The sequence below is a fragment of the Capricornis sumatraensis genome, chromosome 6 (assembly GCF_032405125.1).
Source record: "Capricornis sumatraensis isolate serow.1 chromosome 6, serow.2, whole genome shotgun sequence".
Lineage (NCBI taxonomy): Eukaryota > Metazoa > Chordata > Mammalia > Artiodactyla > Bovidae > Capricornis > Capricornis sumatraensis.
Genome location: NC_091074.1, coordinates 52,468,242 through 52,490,522, shown reverse-complemented (window position 1 = coordinate 52,490,522; position 22,281 = coordinate 52,468,242). Strand labels below are relative to the sequence as shown.

Below are 22,281 nucleotides of genomic sequence, written 5' to 3'. Positions count from 1 at the left end.
TGTTTTCCTCTTTACATCAAATGTTTTCCTCAGAAGCAAAAGGCCTGGCCCTGGCTTGTAACTCCAATCCCATCCCATACCCATGTCATACCTGGCTTTCTAACCTTCCACCACCCTTGCCCTCTTCATGGTTTTCCAGCATGCTACACTGATTCCCATGTAAAGGCCGTCTCCACTACCTGCTCCCTCTGTGTAGAAAGTGCTCCCTGACTTTGCATGAATGACTCCTTTTCACTGTATTCTCAACTTAAAAGCCACCTCTGGCAACCTAGATGAATCTTGAGAGTACTATACTAAATGAAATAAGTTACAGAAAGACAAACACTATAGGATTTCACTCATATGTGGAATATAAAAAACATAATATATATATATAATATATATAAATATATATATAACATAAAAGACATATATATATAAATATATATATAAAAAACATAAAAGATATAATAAATAAATGAGTGAAACAAACCAAACAAAATGAACACATGGATGCAGACAGCAGAGCAATGGTCACCAGAGGCGAAGGGGATCAGCTGTATGGGGAAGGATGGAAATCAAATTTCTGGTGGTGAGCACACTGTAGTGTATACAGAAGTAAAAATATAATGTACGCATGAACCTAACAAAATGTGAAAAGCAAATTTCACCTCAATTTAAGAATTTTTTTTTTAATATGACAATTCTCCCAAATTATACTATAGATTCAACACAGTCCCAGTTAAAATCCTACCAGGCTTTTTGAAGAAACTGATAAGTTAATGACAAAATTTATATTGAAAACAAAAATATCTAAAATAGCTATAACAACCCTGGGAAAAAAAAAAGACCAAGATTAGAATATTTACACTACCTAATTTCACAACTTCAGTTCAGTTCAGTTGCTCAGTCGTGTTCAACTGTGTGACCCCATGAATCACAGCACACCAGGCCTCCCTGCCCATTACCAACTTCCAGAGTTTACCCAAACTCATGTCCATCCAGCCATCTCATCCTCTGTCATCCCCTTCTCCTCCTGCCCCCAATCCCTCCCAGCATCAGGGTCTTTTCCAATGAGTCAACTCTTTGCATGAGGTGGCCAAAGTATTGGAGTTTCAGCTTCAAATCAGTCCTTCCAATGAACACCCAGGACTGATCTCCTTTAGGATGGACTGGTTGGATCTCCTTGCAGTCCAAGGAACTCTCAAGAGTCTTCTCCAACATAACAGTTCAAAAGCATCAATTCTTCGGCACTCAGCTTTCTTCACAGTCCAACTTTCACATCCATACATGACCGCTGGAAAAACCATAGCCTTGACTAGAGGGACCTTTGTTGGCAAAGTAATGTCTCTGCTTTTGAATATGCTATCTAGGTTGGTCATAACTTTACTTCCAAGGAGTAAGCGTCTTTTAATGTCATGGCTGCAATCACCATCTACAGTGATTTTAGAGGCCCATAAAATAAAGTCTGACACTGTTTCCACTGTTTCCCCATCTATTTCCCATGAAGTGATGGGACTAGACGCCATGATCTTCGTTTTCTGAATGTTGAGCTTTAAGCCAACTTTTTCACTCTCCTCTTTCACTTTCATCAAGAGGCTTTTTAGTTCCTCTTCACTTTCTGCCATAAGGGTGGTGTCATCTGCATATCTGAGGTTATTGATATTTCTCCCAGCAATCTTGATTCCAGCTTGTGCTTCTTCCAGCCCAGTATTTCTCATGATGTACTCTGCACAGCAGTTAAATAAGCAGGGTGACAATATATAGCTTTAGCATGCTCCTTTTCCTATTTGGAACCAGTCTGTTTTTCCATGTCCAGTTCTAACTGTTGCTTCCTGACTTGCATATAGGTTTCTCAAGAGGCAGGTCAGGTGGTCTGGTATTCCCATCTCTTTCAGAATTTTCCACAGTTTATTGTGATCCACACAGTCAAAGGCTTTGGCATAGTCAATAAAGCAGAAATAGACTTACTCTAAGGCTAAAGTTACCAGGACAGTGTACCATAAAAAAAAAAAAAGACAATGATTCAAGCAAGCTGTTTGAAATATATTCTCAAGAAAATAACATACCTTCTTTTTTTCATATTTTTAACATGCTTAATAATTTTTTAAATTTTTATTCTTTAGCATTTCAGAACATCATTGTGATTTTTTAAATTTATTTCTTTATTTATTTTTGGCTGTGCTGGGTCTTCATCACTGCATGCAGGCTTTCTCTAGTTGCAGTGAGTTGGGGTGGCTTATTGTGGTGGCTTCTCTTGTTGTAGAGCATGGGCTCTTAAGAGCCCACAGGTTTCAGCAGTGGCATATGGGCTCAGTAGCTGTGGTGCATGGGCCCAGATGCCCATGGCATGTAGAATCTTCCCAGACCAGGAACTGAACCCGGGTTCCCTGCCTGGGCAGGCATATTCCTAACCACTGGAGCACCATGGAAATCTCACTGTGATTTTTAAAATTTATTTGTAATTGGAAGATAATTGCTTTACATTTTGAGAACTTCACTGTACTTTTCCTGAACCTTCATGTCATATAAGGTAATGGTTATGGAATAACTCAGTTTCATCTTCTTTCTCCTTTCAATGTTTCCTAATAGGTTTCTCTTTGTTCCTCCTCTCAATAAATTTGTTAATTCATAACATGTTTGAACTCAAGTATTAACTTAAATAAATTCTACATCCCTTTGGTGCAATGGGGGAAAAAAAGACACTGAATCAAAATAATGTCCACAGAAACACACACACACACACAAGTGATTTTTAGCAAAGGTGCAAAAAGCTTATTCAAAGGGGAAAAGAGTTTTCAAGACATAACAATAGAACAATTAACTTGAGATGGATTGTGATACTAAACGTGAAAAGCTAAAATTATTAAGTTCTTAAAAGAAAACATAGGAAAGATCTTTGTGACACTTAAGATTATCAGAAAGTTCTGAAACAGGGCACGCACATGCTCAGTCATTTTTACAGTCTTCTGATATTTAACAACCATTAACTCTTCTTTAAATCTCATCTCATGCTTTTCTCTTCCTATCTGAATATAGTTATGCTGACCTGGGCTTTGGAAGGAATAGGAGAAAAGTAATCCAATATATACTTAGTTACATACCTACTATTTATATAAAGATTGTTAAATTATCAAAAGTTCTCTGTAATTACATTTAAAGTACCCTGTCACTTTTTAGTTTACATTGAAAAATAAAGAAGTTCAAAAAACCCAAGATGGATTTAATACCAGCAGTAAAATCAACTCTAAAATTAAAAGTTATATAACTGACATCTTTGAACTATATTGCAAAGTGAGTGGCTGAAGTTCCATTACACTGACTACTAGTAAGGCTTAGAATCTGACTCTAAGAATAAGAGAGAGTCTCAAATAATTTCTTTGACTCAGAAATTACGAGTAATTTCTTACAAGTCTCTACCACAATAAAGCTCTTATTTTCCTTAATAAAAATAGTGACATTATCTATTTTTAAAAAAATTTCCTATTAACAATAAAATTACATCCAAGCAATCAGCTGAAGTTCTAAGGGAAAACAATTATGCTGAAATAAGAATAAGTTTTACCATTTTTAGAAAATTATTTTTAATTGGAGGATAATTGCTTTACAGTTATTGTGTTGGTTTCCGGCATATATCAACATGATACCACTATTATTATTAAAATTTTCATGGGTAAGAATTTCAGCATATGTAAACTCCAAAGATAAGTCTGCAAATCATCTACAAAAAAAAAAAGTCATAGGAAATTACATTTTATTGAATGAATATCAAGGGTTTTATATTACTGATTTTCTATATTTATGTGTTCTATAAAATAAATACTATTTTAAAGGCTACACCGTAATTCATAAGAAAAGTAACGCAAAAAATAGATGCCTGAAATACATCCAACAGGAAACTTATTCTCACTTTTATTATCCAGTCCTTTTGGTGATGCTTCTAGTGTTATGGACAAACTTGATCCTCTTGGAAATGTGTTGTCCATCGCTTTTCTGTTTCAGTCACAGTAGCTATAAATAGTTGTTTAAGAATGTCCTTATCTAAATTCCTGCCTGTAAACAGAACAAAATAGGTATGATTATATTATGCTTATTAAAACGACACAGTTTACCTATCAAGTCTAGACCATTAAATGCTTGATAATCTTCAGAAATTTATGAAAACAATAGTAATTAGTGAGTCCTTCCTTAACTTTCTAATTAAGTCCCTGAGAACCAAGCTGACATTTGGATTAATCACTTTTCTAAAATCATTTGAAGAAGAGTACAAGGCAGTACTTCTCTGATGGCCCACTGATTAAAAATCCGCCTGCCAATGCAGGGGACACAGGTTTGATCCTGCTTCAGAAGATCCCACATGCTGCAAAGCAACTAAGCCTACAAGTCACAACTACTGAGCCAGTGCTCTCCAGTCTGTGAGCCACAACGACTGAAGCCCACTCGTCTAGAGTCCATATTCCAAAACAAGAGAAGACACCACAATGAGAAGTCCACGCATTGCAACTACAGAGCAGCCCCTACTTGCCACAACTAGAGAAAAACCACATGCAGCAACAAAGACCCAGTGCGATCAAAAATAAATAAGTAAATCAGCTCTGCTTTCTATTTAAAAAAAAAAAAAAGCAAAGGACTTAACAAGTTCTTTTGATGTTATCACATAATTAGCACAAATACATTAACCACAAGCTTATTTGAATTTACAAAAGAAGTTCAGATTGGCTAACACTGCTTAGGTAGTGCATTATATCCCTCTATTTTTTAAAAAATATTTACTTGTTCATTTATTTGGCTGTACTAGGTCTTAGTTGTGGCATGCAGGAACTCTTAGCTGTGGCACATGGGATCTAGTTTTCTGATCAGGGATCGAGAGCGCACAGTCTTAGCCACTGGACCACCAGGGAAGTCCCTAATTTCTTTTTTTTTTTTTTTTGCTTTAGAAATCTAACTGTATGTAAAGAATAGACTTTTGGACTCTGTGGGAGAGGGAGAAGGTGGGATGATTTGGGAGAATGGCATTGAAACATGTATACTATCATGTAAGAAACGAATCGCTAGTCTAGGTTCGATACAGGATACAGGATGCTTGGGGCTGGTGCACTGGGATGACCCAGAGAGATGATATGGGGAGGGTGCTGGGAGGGGGGTTCAGGGTTGGGAACTCATGTACACTTGTGGTGGATTCATGTCAATGTATGGCAAAACCAATACAGTACTGTAAAGTAAAAAAATAAAAAATAAAAAAATGGAAAAAAAAAGAAATTTAACTGTCTATGGGGGAAAAATATTTGGAAAAAAAATAGATATGTATGTACATATATATATATATACATACATTACTTTGCTGAATTACTTTGTTGTATGCCTAAAAACATTCAGAAAACTAAGATCATGGCATCTGGTCCCAACACTTCATGGGAAATAGATGGGGAAACAGTGGAAACAGTGTCAGACTTTATTTTTGGGTCTCCAAAATCACTGCAGATGGTGACTGCAGCCATGAAATTAAAAGACACTTACTCCTTGGAAGGAAAGTTATGACCAACCTAGATAGCATATTCAAAAGCAGAGACATTACTTTGCCAACAAAGGTCCGTCTAGTCAAGGCTATGGTTTTTCCAATGGTCATGTATGGATGTGAGAGTTGGACTGTGAAGAAAGCTGAGTGCCGAAGAATTGATGCTTTTGAACTGTGGTGTTGGAGAAGACTCTTGAGAGTCCCTTGGACTGCAAGGAGATCCAACCAGTCCATTCTGAAGGACATCAGTCCTGGGTGTTCACTGGAAGGACTGATGTTGAAGCTGAAACTCCAATACTTTGGCCACCTCATGCAAAGAGTTGACTCATTGGAAAAGACCCTGATGCTGGGAGGGATTGGGGGCAGGAGAAGAAGTGGACGACCAAGGATGAGATGGCTGGATGGCATCACTGACTCAGTGGACGTGAGTTTGAGTGAACTCTGGGAGTTGGTGATGGACAGGGAGGTCTGGCGTGCTGCAATTCATGGGGTCGCAAAGAGTCGGACACAACTGAGCGACTAAACTGAACTGAACTGATGCCTAAAAATAACACATCATAATCAACTATATTTCAATTAAAAAAAAGTTCACTGTTTGTTACTTACCAATAAGGACCAATCGATTTGTTCTCTCACTGTCATCTTCCCAGTTCACTGGTGTCTCCTCCAGATCATATAGTTCATGGACACCCTGGACAATCACTTGTTGCGGTTTGTCTTTGATTGACACTAGCCCCTGCTCAGAGGAGAATAACAAATCAGCCACAGTTTGAATTTAAAAGCAGAAATTTAGCACCAATATTAATGCATTAATTACCCCATTTCTTTTTAAAATACAGAATCATAAAGAACATACTGTTAAAATTCCTTAATTCCAGTTATTTGTGCATTAAAAGCCACCAATTTTTAAAATATGTTTCCGCATATATTAATTTTTTAAAAACCCCTACTTCTACTGATAAAGTTAATATATGTATTATGATGTGTATTCAGTGTTATCACAATGAAAAACTGAAACAACTAAATGATAAAACATGTTAGGAATCAAATTCTACTGATTATTCTACTTTTAAGGACTTTATACTTATTTCCATTTTAGTAGGAAAATTTGAGATGTTAAAGGATTTTGATGATAATATGTTTTTGAATGAGTTGCATTAAATGAAGTAGATAATGATGAAATAAAGGAAAACTATTGTATTTATCTGGATAAAATCTACTTTATATTGATTTGTAGAAATAAAGAGCAAATTATCTAATAAACTGGCTCCTATGGGAATGATATAATTTCTCTGAAATAATATTTATTAGTTATACATATTTATTATAAAATAATACAATATTGAAAAATAATAAGAGACAAACCACTGTCATTACCACCTCACAATTTCTGTGTATTTTTGGTAATATTCATGTATTTTGGGTGTATGTTCTTCCAGTTTCCTTTTCTTGTGCAGTTTCATTTTCTGCTTTTTAAAGTTGAGTTTTAATATGTAAGAACAAACATTTTGAAAATAATTACCTAAGCATTAATCTTTAATATAAAGTCTTTGAAGTATATCAGCTGTTACTAGAGTTCACATTTTAAACATACTTATTATAACCAGACCAATAATTTGTAAGAGCAAAGAGAAGGAACTCTATGAAGAGAAAGGCTGTGTTGTCTCAGATGCCCCAGTGTTGCTGTGATGAGAGGAAGGCCAAAAGGAGAACCAAAGAAAGGAAGAACCAGAGAAAATGTCACATATCTAAGAACAAAATCCAAACTGGGATGGTGCAGAATGAGCCACTGAACTCTCTACAGAGTGGTATATATGACTGCTTAATTCTAGGTAACCACCCTACACTCACTAGGGATAAAAGCAGTTACAGAACGAAACATGATCTTTCAATTAGGATCATAGAATCCAGATGGGGACAGAATCAAGAACCATCAGACCTGGCTTAGTTCCTCTGGCTGGGAATGATTTAGCAGTACACTGGGATTCACCTGTGTTCCTTTGCAGTGCCAAACCCAGGTAGAGCCCGCACAGAAGGTAAAGAAATCTAAATTCCTTCCCTGTCACTCTAGTGACCCCAGGAAGTTGGCTGCTAACCAGAGAATCTAGTTACTAACAGTAATGATAATAAATAGCATTAATAAAACCCTAAGCACATTTCTGAAAACATAAGACTGCTCATTGGTTAAGCACACAGCCTAGAACCCACTGCTCCCTGGAAAAAACACCTTGTGTGACATAATAAAGTCAGATAAACATGAATGGATTTCCAAATATAGAGCAAGAAATCTTTTAGTCCTTCATAACTTTGTTGCACACTATATGAGATGTTTAGTGTCTGCTAAACGCACCAAGAAGCATAAGGTTCAGCTGTGGCAAGCTTTCCTCTGTTAATGAAGCTCTCTTAGAAACAGTAACACAAGAAAACATTCCATTTTCTCTGACTGACCACAAGTTGTATGCCAAGAGGAGAGAAATTTCAACAAGTCAAGCTCATTAGCCAGATAACTGCTCAGAGTGCCTGGGAGTAGAGAGCAAGGAGGGATGTTCCAAGGCAGGCAGGCTGTTTAGCTGCAGCACCCGGTGAAGCTGTGCAAACAAACCATGCTTTTACACAACTATGCAATGACTTTCAAAGCTTCTTTTCAGAAATGGAAATAAGGAAAAATGAAAACACACAAGGGTTATTTGAACTAAATTTAGTGCTTGGTTGTTTTTGACTAACTATGGGGGCTTTTTTGTAACAGCCAAGAAAGAGACTTTGTCCAAAAGTATAAAACCGTAAACTGTGTACCACACCTTCAGTCGTATGACCTCCATGCAGTCGTCATCCCTGTTCCTCACATTCTTTTCCCACAGAAGATTCTGTATCAAGTGACATATTTTAATAAGATCAACCACTGCTCAGAGGAACAGCTACATGGCAAAACAATTGATAAATCATTAATAAGTTAAAAGTGCATTCACCTGAATATACACATTTAGACTTTCTTCCTCTGCATTTCCTGGTACTTCAAATGTGACTGTAATAATACTCTGTAAATCAAGAGATAGTCAATAATGATTTTTTTATAATAATGTCAATCTATTTTTTTTTTAAACCACAAGTGTCAAGATGAAAAGTAAGGAAACATTCACAGACATTTGTGTTGCCTTAACAATTGTATTAAGTGTAACTTTTTCATCATATTTGTTGATTTTTGATATCAGCAACTCCACGTGCCATATTCTGTAGCTAGTCCATGGTTTAGTATTTACACAGAGAAACTCTTGTGAAAAGATACTCATTGCTTAATGCATTCGTTACAAGATTCTCAGCACTACAGGGAAGGTTAATATAAAGAGTGTATCAGCTATGCACTAAATGAGGTACTTCTGCCTGGGTCATTTTATTTCTTCTCATCATTTACTCATGACAACAAACTGTGGATTAAAGAGAATGATTTCCATTTTATAAATTGAGAAGGATGAGGCTCAGAAAAAATAAACTACCCAGAGCCAGGAATAAAACTCAAATGCAAAGGTTCTCTGGGAAATATAAATACAAATTGAAAGATTCAGTTTATCTCTGATTGAACATGTTCCAAGAGAAGAAGAGTTCCTAGAGATGAGAATGAGTTTTAGAAGGTTGACATTAACATTTATAGAATGTTAACTCTGAGATTTATTTTTTCTCCTAATCTTGATAAATCTCTCACTGACTACTCTAAGGAATCAGAAGCTTAAGATTTCCTCTAGCTGACCACATAATTAAAATCCAAACCTCCATTTGCCACATTAACCCAAAATTTTAAAATTAATGATAAAAAAATACACAAGAGCTAATAAGCATAACACAACAAAAGCACAAACCCCATCTTGGAGAATAAGATGCTCAAGTCAAGCTTTAAAACAGATGTAAAGAATACACTTATATACAGCATTGCATAATTGCCTAGAAACACATATCATAACATTACAAATCACACCTAAAAATCCATACAAAAATATAGCAAATCATAAAGCATATCAAAATACATAGCAAAAGATTGCCAAATGAAACATAATTTGTTAATTTCAAAAGACAGCAGTAATTTAACCTTTATAAATGCTTAATATGCGTCTTATTCAAGTTGGATAACTTGGCTTTTCATGTTGGGAATGTCTCAATATAGGACTCAATACTGTATCAGGAATGATTTTTGCTTTTGGCAAGTTAGAGATATGATGGTATTTCTAAAGAGTACAATTAACCCCAATGTGAAATTTTTTAAAAAGGTTTTAAAAACTAAGACAATGCATCATGGGACTTGAGAAAGAGAGATATTTTAGAACCAGATGTTTTTCTGTACCAATAAACTCTTCTCGTATTAGACAAATCCTAAAGAAGATGAGGTGGCTCAGTGGTAAAGAATCACCCTGCCAATGCAGGTTCAATCCCTGGCTCAGGAAGATTCCCTGGAGAAGGAAATGGCAATTCACTCCAGTATTCTTGCCTGGGAAGAATACTGGACAGAGGAGCCTGGTGGGCTACAGTTCATGGGTCGCAAAAGAGTAGGACAGACATAGCAATTAAACAACAATAAAGATGAAACCCATAAATGTGCAGTGCAGAAGATGAGGGTCACAACACAAGAGTTCACCCCTGGCTCTATTAATAAGTATACATAGATTGACACCTGGGTTTTCTCATCTACCTTTACCCGTTCAAATCCAGTTCCTCTTTACCAGAATGAACAAGAAATCCATGATAAAAAAACAAATGCATTAAACATCATTCAGGGATAAAACTTTAAGGACATACATAATATGTTCTAGGTATTACCCATTTCAGACTTCTTCCAGTTTATTTTGAATCTAAAATTAACTCTCCTTTTCCTGTCCACAGAAAGAAGCAGAAAACTGAAGCAGTAATTCAGAAGACTAAAGAAAAATAAGGTACTGCCCCTAAAATAAAATTTAGGAATAACTCTTAAATATTAGGATTTTGGTCTGTTTGTTCTTTAACCTACAGGATTATCTCCCTCAGTTTCCCACTCTTTTGCAAACAATATCTAACACGTAGTAACATACAGTAACTTCCCTTTCTTTTTTATCTGGAAAACTAAGCCCACTAATGTGCTTGAACACAAAACCTCTCTCTCCACTCTCCACTCCTCTGGCTTCTCTTTCCTGTGACTCCTCTGCTGTGATATCCTGCCGCTGGGCACAGAGCTAAACATTTGGTGTTTTGATCCAAATCAGTCTGCCTTCTACATTTCCCTATTTCTATTATTAATAATAGGCCCCTCTTGAGAAATCTGTATGCAGGTCAGGAAGCAACAGTTAGAACTGGACATGGAACAACAGACTGGTTCCAAATAGGAAAAGGAGTACGTCAAGGCTGTATATTGTCACCCTGCTTATTTAACTTATATGCAGAGTACATCAGGAGAAACGCTGGGCTGGAAGAAACACAAGATTCAAGAAACACACAGAATCAAGATTGCTGGGAGAAATATCAATAACCTCAGATATGCAGATAACACCACCCTTATGGCAGAAAGTGAAGAGGAGCTAAAAAGCCTCTTGATGAAAGTGAAAGAGAAGAGTGAAAAAGCTGGCTTAAAGCTCAACATTCAGAAAATGAAGATCATGGCATCCGGTCCCATCACTTCGTGGGAAATAGATGGGGAACAGTGGAAACAGTGTCAGACTTTGGGCTCCAAAATCACTGCAAATGGTGACTGCAGCCATGAAATTAAAAGGCACTTACTCCTTGGAAGGAAAGTTATGACCAACCTAGATAGCATATTCAAAAGCAGAGACATTATTTTGCCGACTAAGGTCCCTCTAGTCAAGGCTATGGTTTTTCCAATGGTCATGTATGGATGTGAGAGTTGGACTGTGAAGAAAGCTGAGCACCGAAGAATTGATGCTTTTGAACTGTGGTGTTGGAGAAGACTCTTGAGAGTCCCTTGGACTGCAAGGAGATCCAACCAGTCCATTCTGAAGGAGATCAGCCCTGGGATTTCTTTGGAAGGAATGATGCTAAAGCTGAAGCTCCAGTACTTTGGACACCTCATGCGAAGAGCTGACTCATTGGAAAAGATGCTGATGCTGGCAGGGATTGGGGGCAGGAGGAGAAGGGGACGACCAAGGATGAGATGGCTGGATGGTATCACTGACTTGACGGACATGAGTCTGAGTGAACTCCGGGAGTTGGTGATGGACAGGGAGGCCTGGCGTGCTGCAATTCATGGGGTCGCAAAGTCGGACACGACTGAGCGACTGAACTGAACTGAACTTTGTCCATTTAGGCTTGTTTCCCCTCACATCTATCTTTCCGTACTGCTCACCATCGGTTAGTAAGGCTATCGAAGCAAGCCGACCTGTTCCACAGTGCTCACTGTCTACCATTTCCCTTCTCACGGTACACAACATAGATCAGGCCCTCATCACAGGGTATACGGACTTCCGCAGGATCTTCCTGCTTGGTCTCCTGACTCCACGCTCCAATCCAGCTTACTGGACACTGTCCAATAGTACAGAATGAATTCTCTTTGCCTAGCAAATCAAAACCTAACACCTTAGCTCAAACTCTAATACCAACCATTCATCAGGACTTCTGCTCATCTGGAGCACTGTACTTTCCCACTTGTAAAGATCTGGACTGCTCTTTTCCTTATTTCTTCCAGTCCAAAAGAAAAACAAAAACAACAACAACAAAAAGCCTTCTAGTTTAAGATTTCTTGTTGCCGTATAAATCAGAATAGCAGTTACAACTCTCGAAGAAGAAGCATTAACAACTGGGAAGAGGCACAAAGAAATTCTCGTAACACTTTTGGAAATCTTTATCTTGATCTCAGTAAGAATTACAGAGATATCTGTTCGTGTGTACATACAAATACACACGCACAAATATAAATAAAGATGCACTGACTGGCAAACTAAAAACATGTATGCTTTACTATACATTAAAACAACAAAACAAAAATCTATCTTTCATGAAGCCTCAGATCCACTAAATCAAATGAGACTGTTCATGTTACTGAATCTCACAGTCCTTGGTCTGCAGTATTGTATTATACTTTGCCCTATGTTGATATACTTAAAGTAGGAAAGTACATCAGAATCTCCTGTCAGTTCAGTTCAGTTCAGTTCAGTCGCTCAGTCGTGTTCGACTCTTTGCGACCCCATGAATCGCAGCACGCCAGGCCTCTCTGTCCATCACCAACTCCCGGAGTTCACTCAGACTCATGTCCATCAAGTCAGTGATGCCATCCAGCCATCTCATCCTGGGTCGTCCCCTTCTCCTCCTGCCCCCAATCCCTGCCAGCATCAGCATCTTTTCCAATGAGTCAACTCTTCGCATGAGGTGTCCAAAGTACTGGAGCTTCAGCTTTAGCATCATTCCTTTCAAAGAAATCCCAGGGCTGATCTCCTTCAGAATGGACTGGCTGAATCTCCCTGTAGTCCAAGGGACTCTTAAGAGTCTTCTCCAACACCACAGTTTAAAAGCATCAATTCTATTATAAAGTAAAAGAAAGTAAAAATAAAAATTTAAAAAAAAATAAAAAATAAAAATAAATAAAAATAAAAATTTAATAAAAAAATAAATAAAAGCATCAATTCTTCGGTGCTCAGCTTTCTTCACAGTCCAACTCTCACATCCATACATGACCATTGGAAAAACCATAGCCTTGACTAGACAGACCTTTGTTGGCAAAGTAATGTCTCTGCTTTTGAATATGCTATCTAGGTTGGTCATAACTTTTCTTCCAAGGAGCAAGTGTCTTTTAATTTCCATCCCCATGGAAAAGAAATGCAAAAAAGCAAAATGGCTGTCTAAGGAGGCCTTATAAATAGCTATGAAAAGAAGAGAAGTGGAAAGCAAAGGAGAAAAGGAACGATATAAGCATCTAAATGCAGAGTTCCAAAGAATAGCAAGAAAAGATGAAAAAGCCTTCCTCAGCGATCAATGCAAAGAAATAGAGGAAAACAACAGAATGGGAAAGACTAGAGATCTCTTCAAGAAAATTAGAGACACCAAAAGAACATTTCATGCAAAGATGGGCTCGATAAAGGACAGAAATGGTATGGACCTAACAGAAGCAGAAGATATTAAGAACAGGTGGCAAGAATACACAGAAGAACTATACAAAAAAGATCTTCACGACCCAGATAATCACGATGGTCTGATCACTCACCTAGAGCCAGACATCCTGGAATGTGAAGTCAAGTGGGCCTTAGGAAGCATCACTATGAACAAAGCTAGTGGAGGTGATGGAATTCCAGTGGAGCTATTTCAAATCCTGACAGATGATGCTGTGAAAGTGCTGCACTCAATATGCCAGCACATTTGGAAAACTCAGCAGTGGCCACAGGACTGGAAAAGGTCAGTTGTCATTCCAATCCCAAAGAAAGGCAATGCCAAAGAATGCTCAAACTACCACACAATTGCACTCATCTCACACGCTAGTAAAGTAATGCTCAAAATTCTCCAAGCCAGGCTTTAGCAATACACGAACTGTGAACTCCCAGATGTTCAAGCTGGTTTTAGAAAAGGCAGAAGAACCAGAGATCAAATAGCCAACATCTGCTGGATTATCAAAAAAGCAAGAGAGTTCCAAAAAAAAAATCTATTTCTGCTTTTTTGACTATGCCAAAGTCTTTGACTGTGTGGATCACAATAAACTGTGGAAAATTCTGAAAGAATCTCCTGTAGAGCTTTCTAAAAAAAGAAAGAAGGACAAAGATTGGGATATCACACTTCTTGATTATAAACTATACTACAAAGCTACAGTAAGTTCTAGGAACGGGTACAAAAACAGACACATAGATCCAGGGAATAGAATAGAGAGCCCAGAAATAAACTCACACTCATATGGTCAATCAATTTACAACAAAGGAGACAAGAATATACAACATGAAAAGGTAGTCTCTTCAGTAAATGGTACTGGAAAAACAGAACAGCTACAAGCAAAACAATGAAACCAGACCACTTTCTTATAACACAAACTTGAAATGGATAAAAGATAAAATTTAAGAGCTGAAACCAAAAAACTCCTAAAGGAAAGCAGAGGCACTATATTCTTTGACATAAGTCTTGGCAATATTTTTTTGGATCTATTTCCTTAGATAAAAGTAACCAAAACAAAAATAAAGAATGGAACTACATCAAACTAAAACATTTTTGCACAGCAAAAGAAACCTTCAATAAAATGAAAAGGCAATTTGCAAGTGATCTGTCTAATACATGATTAATATCCAAAATACATAGAGAATCATATAACTCAGTATCACAAAACAACCCAAACAATATGATTCAAAAATGAGCAGAAGACTGAACAGAGATTTTTCCAAGGAAGACATACAGATGGCCAACAGACATGTGAAAAGATGCTCACTCAACACTACTAAGCACCAGGGAAAAGCAAAATAACCACAATAAGATATGACCTTACATCTTTCAGAATGACTATTCTCAAAAAGACAACAAATAATAAGTGTTTGTGAAGATGTGAGGAAAACAGAACTCTCATGCACTATTGGCAGAAATGAAAATTGGCACAACCACTATGGAAAACAGTAATGAAGCTTCTTCAAAAAAATAGGACTACTATTTATTGCTGTTCAGTAGCCCAGTCGTGTCCAATAATTCCACGTCTAAGAAAATGAAAACAGTAATTCAAAAAGATAGATGCCCACTAATGTTCATTGAAATATTATGTATTTACAACAGCTAAGATATGGAAACAGGAATCTAAGTGTTCACCAAGAAATGAATGCATAAAGAAGATGTGGTGTGTGTGGGTGTGTGCACACATGCACATATGCACGTGTATACACACAACAGAATATTACTCAACTATAAAAAGACTGAAATGTTGCCATTTGTGACAGTACGGATGGGCCTACAAGTATGATGTTAAGTAAAATAAATCACACAGAAAAAGATAAATACCATGAATTCACTTATATGTAGAAACCCAAAAAGCAAAACAAACAAACATGCATAACAAAACAGAAGCAGACTCATAGATAACAGAGAACAAACTGGTGGTTGCCAAAGGGAAGGGTCGGGAATAGGCAAAACAGGTGAAGAGGACTAAAAGATACAAACTCAGTTGTAAAATAAGTAAGTCATGAATATTCTATTAAGAAAAGTTTCTCAGGGAAAAATGACAGAAATGTGGTAGTACAGCTCCCCATAAATATGAGCCAAAATGGAGACGGATAAGTATGCTGTTATCATGGCCCTATTAAAACTGATTCAAAAATAAGTGACAGTCTCAAGGAAAAGGAGAGAATGCAAGACACATTACTCACTCACAGGCTCCCTTCTCACGGTGTTTAAATGGAAGAAAGAAGTTATCTTTAAGCTCCACCATCCACAAGTTGCTTTAAAAAAAGGTGGGTACAGTGAAAATACACTTTGTTTGTTCCTAGCATCTTTCCTGCCTTTCCAAAGTCAGTTTTTATTTAAATAAGCCATGGACGTCTATTCCAGACTTTTCATTAATCAGTTAGTTAAATACACTTAAAAATAAGCTGCACAAAGAACCCCTAGGCCACTTTTATATAGTAATTCTCATCAAAAGAACTAATCAAAATATGTTGACTGACATGTAGAATGGAGAAGCCAGAAAGCATGATTTTCTAAGATTTTAAATAACTCTGGTTTGATGAACTCTTGTTACACATTAAGAAGCTAGATACAGATGACCTCAAGAACATTTAAGTTATGAAAACTATCAAAACAGTTTAAAAATGCTTTTTAAAAAAGAGTTCAAATAAGACAGTTCTAAACAGAACAAGGTAGTTAGAGACGATTTTTGAAGATTTTTTTTTTTTTTACCTGATCAAGATGAGGTTGTGTTGTTGGCACATGTTGAAGTTTTTTCTGCAAACTGAGAATAACTGATTATAAATTCAGAGCTCAACATATTTCTCATTTCACCGTATATATCACTTAGAGACACAAAGCTAAATAGGAGAGAACTTCCACAGCTGAATCTGTTACATAGTTCCAATTTTACATGCTGTTTACATATTTTAATAGACAAATGCTAGCAGACTGCTTACAAACCTCTCATAAAAATGTACATTCATTGACATATATACATATACACACAATACAGAGAAAAACTAATCTTAACTATTTTGTGTGGTTAAATAGGTTTCTTACTTCCAAAAAACCTAATACAGGGCTAGGAAAATATACCTAAGCATTTTACAACTGCTGAACATTTCATCTACTCTCCCTGTGAAAATAATGCTTGAACCTAAAGAAAATTAGAAGAGTAAGTTTTTTCCATATCAATGTTTTCCCTTGAATGTATCTACTTAAAAAAAATAAACAGTATCCATAAATGTAAGCCTTCTATTCAGTCAGTTACCAGTGGCAGAGAGAAAACTAAAAGACTCCTAAAAATACATTGTTCTGATATAAAAGGAGCTAAAGATCAATATGCCATAACAAATTACAACCATAACAACTGCAGGCACCTTTAGAGACTGATGGGGGTAGGCTGGGAGGAAGAAAAGGACTTAAAACCTTGCAGATGTTTTGCCTTGGAGAACAGTGAGGGGTAAATTAGTAACAGCAAGTTTAGGAAAGAGAAAAGGCTTGTAGGAACTGTTGAAGGGAATGAGTCTCCTTGGGGGGTCTCAGTAGGGACAGTGTCAAATTAAATCCTTCCCAGCTGGTTGCTCAGGAAAGGATTCTCTCCTTAAGCATCTAAGCACAAAGAAAAGTTATGCAAAGACCTTATCCAGAGCAGGGCTTTCACTGTTAAGTAATTATTTCTTTTAAGCATCACTAATGCAGTAAGTGTGAAATAAAATCACCTTGGAAACTTTGAAAAAATTCTATGTTCTTTCCCTGTGTTTAATATTTAATATTGGACAATGACTGCCTACAACTTCCACAGGCAAGAAAAAGTTTTCCTCTACCTTTTAAGTCCCTGGGTGGGTCTGAAAATTAGACTGACAAAGATTAAGAAGAGAAAAGCATATACATTCATTTAATAAGGGTTTTGGTTGACAAAGGAAACTTCATAGTGAAATGAAGACCTAAAGAAAGGGTAAACCTGGGTGTTTCTGTGCTGGGTTTGACGAAGAGTGGAAAGCCATGGAGATATGACAGGAGAGAGGATGAGCCAAGTGTGGTAAACTATGGGAAACTCAGCAAGGCCTGTGCCTTGAGATTCCCTCCATCTTCAGAGATAAGGATGCTCCTTTCCTTTGGATATAGAGAGGTTACTGCTCACATAAGTCATACCTCTCACTATGACTCATCTACTTCAGAGGAAATGGGAGAAAATATTTGCGAACCATGCATCTGATAAGGGGTTAATACCTAAGTAATTTAAGAACACCTACATTTCAGCCATACACAACCACACACACACACAAATAATAATAGTCCAAATAAAAAATGGGCAAAGTATCTGAACAGACATTTCTCCAAAGATAATATACAAATGGCCAACAAGTAAATGAAAAGATGCTCAATATCTAATTGTTACAGAAATGTAAATCAAAACCACAATGTATCTCATGCCCACTGGGACAGCTACTACCAAAACCAACAGAAAATAGCAAGTGTTGGCAAGGAAGTGGAAAAATTGGAACACTTATACACTGTTTGCAGGAATGTAAAATGGTGCAGCTGCTATGGAAAACAATATGATGGTTCCTCAAAATATTAAAAATAGAATTACCATATGATCCAGCAATCTCAGTCCTGGGCATATATCCAAAGAATTTCAGGCAGGGTGTTGAAAAGGTATTTGCACACCCAACCCATGATCACTGCAGAATTATTCACAATAGCCAAGAGGTGAAAGCAACCTGAATGTCATTATCAATGAATAAATGGTTAAATAAAAAATGACATGTACAATGGAATATTATGTAGCCTTAAAAAAGGAAGACACTATTGTCACATGCTACAAAACAGATGAACCTTGAGAACTAAGTGAAATAAGTTAGTGACAATAAGACAAATACTGTATGATTTCACTTATTTGAGGTATCTAAAGTTTTCAGATTCTGAGAAACAGATAACAGATTGGTAGTTACCAGGGGCTACAGGGAGAGGAAAACCAGGAGTTGTCATCAGACTGGTACAGAGTTTCAGTTTTGCAAGATGAAAAAGTAGATCCATTGCAAACAATGTGAATATACTTAACACTACTGAATGAACTGTACAGTTAAAACTGGTTAAAGATGGTTAAAAAAAAAAGATATCAATGACCAGGGAAGAACTATTTGTTCTTTCCCTTATCAAAATGATTCCCTAGGGAAAGAGATAGGAAACTGATCCATTACTACAGGAAAAGGAGTGCTTGAGGGAATACCCCAAACTAAAGCTTTCTATGTATATCTCATGTGTTTTCTCATAGGAAGTATTACTCACAGTGGATGGGAAAGAAATATTAACATCAAATCTCTAAAGTTAAGTACCACTTACACTGTAACTTCTGTAGGAAAATACATGTGATTTCCAAACATCCAGTTAGCAAAACTTTCAAGAACATAATCATTAGGAACGATCTACAACATCAAAAATGTAACAGGAAGCATAAATCAAATGTGCATACATATAAATCATTCTGTTAACACCTATAACTGTAGGGGGGAAAAAATACATTATAGTAAAAGTGACCAAACAGGACAGGAAACATACCTTATTCCAGAGAGACTGTCAAAGCCATGAAGATCTAATACTTTTGCAAGGTCAACTCTAAAAGGAAGAACACCAACATGAAGTGTTATATTCTGTAAAATATAATTAATAAAGAAAAGCAATCTCTATTTCGCCAGAAATGTAGACATAAAAATTAATTAATATATACTATTTGGGCAAACACATAACATGACAGCAAGGAACAAAAAAGCTTTTGTAAAAAATTTCTAGGAGATTTATGCATAAAACTTTAAAAACAGAATAAATGGTTTTAGACCAAGGAAGAAAATTACTTTGATTATTACTTCAATAAACTGTAGTGGGTTTTTTGGTTTGTTTTTACTTAAACTGTCTTTTTAGTTCTAAAAACTTGAGCTCTTCAAACTAGATTTTTATAGCAAAAAAAAAAAATTGGTTAAAAACTTAAACTTTTCAAAAGTAGCAGTTTATTACTCAAAAGACGAAATGAGCAAAACTGAACAAATGTAAAGAACAAAGTAGTATAGGAACATTATCTTTGGAATTACTCTATTTCTTTTACTCCATCTTTCATGATAAAATGAGTAGTATCATAAGAATATAAGCAGTCAAATAATCAATACATAAATATTTATTCTATGACCCTTATCTACATCCAAAGAATGTGGTTTGATTTTATTTCCTTCAGTTGGGGTTGCATATAGACTGAAACTACCTATTAGTGCTCTATTTGAATAAATATTATTTCTGTTAATATTATTTAGTGGTAATTAAGCCTTGTTAGGAAAGAAGAGATTGAAGTCAGAAGAGGTTATCATATCACAATCAGCATTCAGTTCAGTTCAGTTCAGTTTCTCAGTCGTGTCCCACTCTTTGCGATCCCATTGACTGCAGCACACCAGGCCTCCCTGTCCATCATCAACTCCTGGAGTTTACTCAAACTCATGTCCATTGAGTCGGTGATGCCATCCAATCATCTCATTCTCTGTTGTCCCCTTCTCCTCTCACCTTCAATCTTTCCCAGCATCAGGGTCTTTTCAAATGAATCAGGCTCTTCGCATCAGGTGGCCAAATTATTGGAGTTTCAGCTTCAACATCAGTCCTTCCAATGAATATTCAGGACTGATCTCCTTTAGGATGGACCAATTGGATCTCCTTGCAGTCCAAGGGACTCTCAAGAGTCTTCTCCAACACCACAGTTCAAAAGCATCAATTCTTCGGCGCTCAGCTTTCTTAATAGTCCAACCCTCGCATCCATACATAACTACTGGAAAAACCATAGCCTTGACTAGATGGACCTTTGTTGGGAAAGTAACGTCTCTGCTTTTTAATATGCTGTCTAGGTTGGTCATAACTTTTCTTCCAAGGAGTAAGCATCTTTTTATTTCATGGTTGCAGTCACCATCTGCAGTGATTGTGGAGCCCCCCAAAATAAAGTCTGTCACTGTTTCCACTGTTTCTCCATCTATTTGCCATGAAGTGATGAGACTGGATGCCATGATCTTTGTTTTCTGAATGTTGAGCTTTAAGCCAACTTTTTCACTCTTCCTTCACTTTCATCAAGAAGCTCTTTATTTCTTCTTCACTTTCTACCATAAGGGTGGTGTCATCTGCATATCTGAGGTTATTGATATTTCTCCTGGCAATCTTGATTCCAGCTTGTGCTTCATCCAGCCTAGCGTTTCTCATTATGTACTCTGCATAGAAGTTAAATAAGCAGGGTGACAATATACAGCCTTGACATACTCCTTTTCCTATTTATAAAGAATAGTGATTGAGTTCCAATTTTTATGCCAGCCTATGAAATAAGAAAAGGAGTATGTCAAGGCCGTATATTGTCATCCTGCTTATTTAACTTCTATGCAGAGTACATCATGAGAAACGCTGGGCTGGAAGAAGCACAAGCTGGAATCAAGATTGCCAGGAGAAATATCAATAACCTCAGATATGCAGATGACACCACCCTTATGGTAGAAAGTGAAAAGGAACTAAAAAGCCTCTTAATGAAAGTGAAAGAGGAGAGTGAAAAGGTTGGCTTAAAGCTCAACATTCAGAAAACGAAGATCATGGCATCCGGTCCCATCACTTCATGGGAAATAGATGGGGAACAGTGGAAATGGTGTCAGACTTTATTTTTTTGGGCTCCAAAATCACTGCAGATGGTGACTGCAGCCATGAAAATAAAAGATGCTTACTCCTTGGAAGGAAAGTCATGACCAACCTAGATAGCATATTCAAAAGCAGAGACATTACTTTGCCAACAAAGGTCCGTCTAGTCAAGGCTATGGTTTTTCCTGTGGTCACGTATGGATGTGAGAGTTGGACTGTGAAGAAAGCTGAGCGCCGAAGAATTGATGCTTTTGAACTGTGGTGTTGGAGAAGACTCTTGAGAGTCCCTTGGACTGCAAGGACATCCAACCAGTCCATTCTAAAAGAGATCAGCCCTGGGTGTTCACTGGAAGGAATGATGCTAAAGCTGAAACTCTAATACTTTGGCCACCTCATGTGAAGAGTTGACTCATTGGAAAAGACTCTGATGCTGGGAGGGATTGGGGCAGGAGGAAAAGGGGAAGACAGAGGATGAGATGGCTGGATGGCATCACCGACTCAATGGACATGAGTTTGAGTGAACTCCAGGAGTTGGTGATGGACAGGGAGGCCTGGCATGCTGTAATTCATGGGGTTGTAAAGAGTCAGACACGGACTGAGTGACTGAACTGAAATGAACCGATGAAACAGTAAGGGCTTCCCTGGTGGCCCAGCAGTAAGGAATCTGCCTACAGTGCAGGAGACAGGAGTTCCATCTCTGGGTTTGGAAGATCCTCTGGTGAAGGGAATGGCAACCCATTCCAGTATTCTTGCTTGAAAAGCAGACAGAGGAGCCTGGAGGGCCACAGTCCAGGGGGTCGCAAAAGAGTCGGACACAAATGAGCGACTAAACAATAGGAAACAGTAAAGGACAGTGATTTCTCCAAAATCAAAGCTACATAATCAAAGTGGAGAAATGTTTGAAGAAAAATGACTACAGTAAGATCAGGTTTCAAAATTAGACTCCAGGGATATGCTGAATATTTATTAAATTTTCTGACAAGGAAAATAAAACTTCATTTGAGAAAGATTTTGTCAAAATTTTTTCAAATATAAAATATGTAAAA

The 22,281-nt window shown here is 37.0% G+C and overlaps 1 protein-coding gene across 2 annotated transcripts in view; it reads right to left on the bottom strand.

The window, feature by feature from the left end:
* Nucleotides 1–3,579: 3,579 nt before the first annotated feature.
* LOC138081095 (zinc-regulated GTPase metalloprotein activator 1B) overlaps nucleotides 3,580–22,281 on the bottom strand; it is a 52,684-nt gene continuing 33,982 nt past the window's right edge. For both annotated transcript variants that reach the window (XM_068974169.1, XM_068974170.1), the window contains 7 exons: nucleotides 19,148–19,204; nucleotides 16,313–16,364; nucleotides 8,461–8,529; nucleotides 8,293–8,358; nucleotides 6,101–6,230; nucleotides 3,890–4,032; nucleotides 3,580–3,700 (listed from right to left, as the gene is read on the bottom strand). In XM_068974169.1, the coding sequence (XP_068830270.1) occupies nucleotides 3,926–4,032; nucleotides 6,101–6,230; nucleotides 8,293–8,358; nucleotides 8,461–8,529; nucleotides 16,313–16,364; nucleotides 19,148–19,204 (481 nt within the window). In that variant the 3' untranslated portion in view covers nucleotides 3,580–3,700; nucleotides 3,890–3,925. The remainder of the gene's footprint in view (nucleotides 3,701–3,889; nucleotides 4,033–6,100; nucleotides 6,231–8,292; nucleotides 8,359–8,460; nucleotides 8,530–16,312; nucleotides 16,365–19,147; nucleotides 19,205–22,281) is intronic.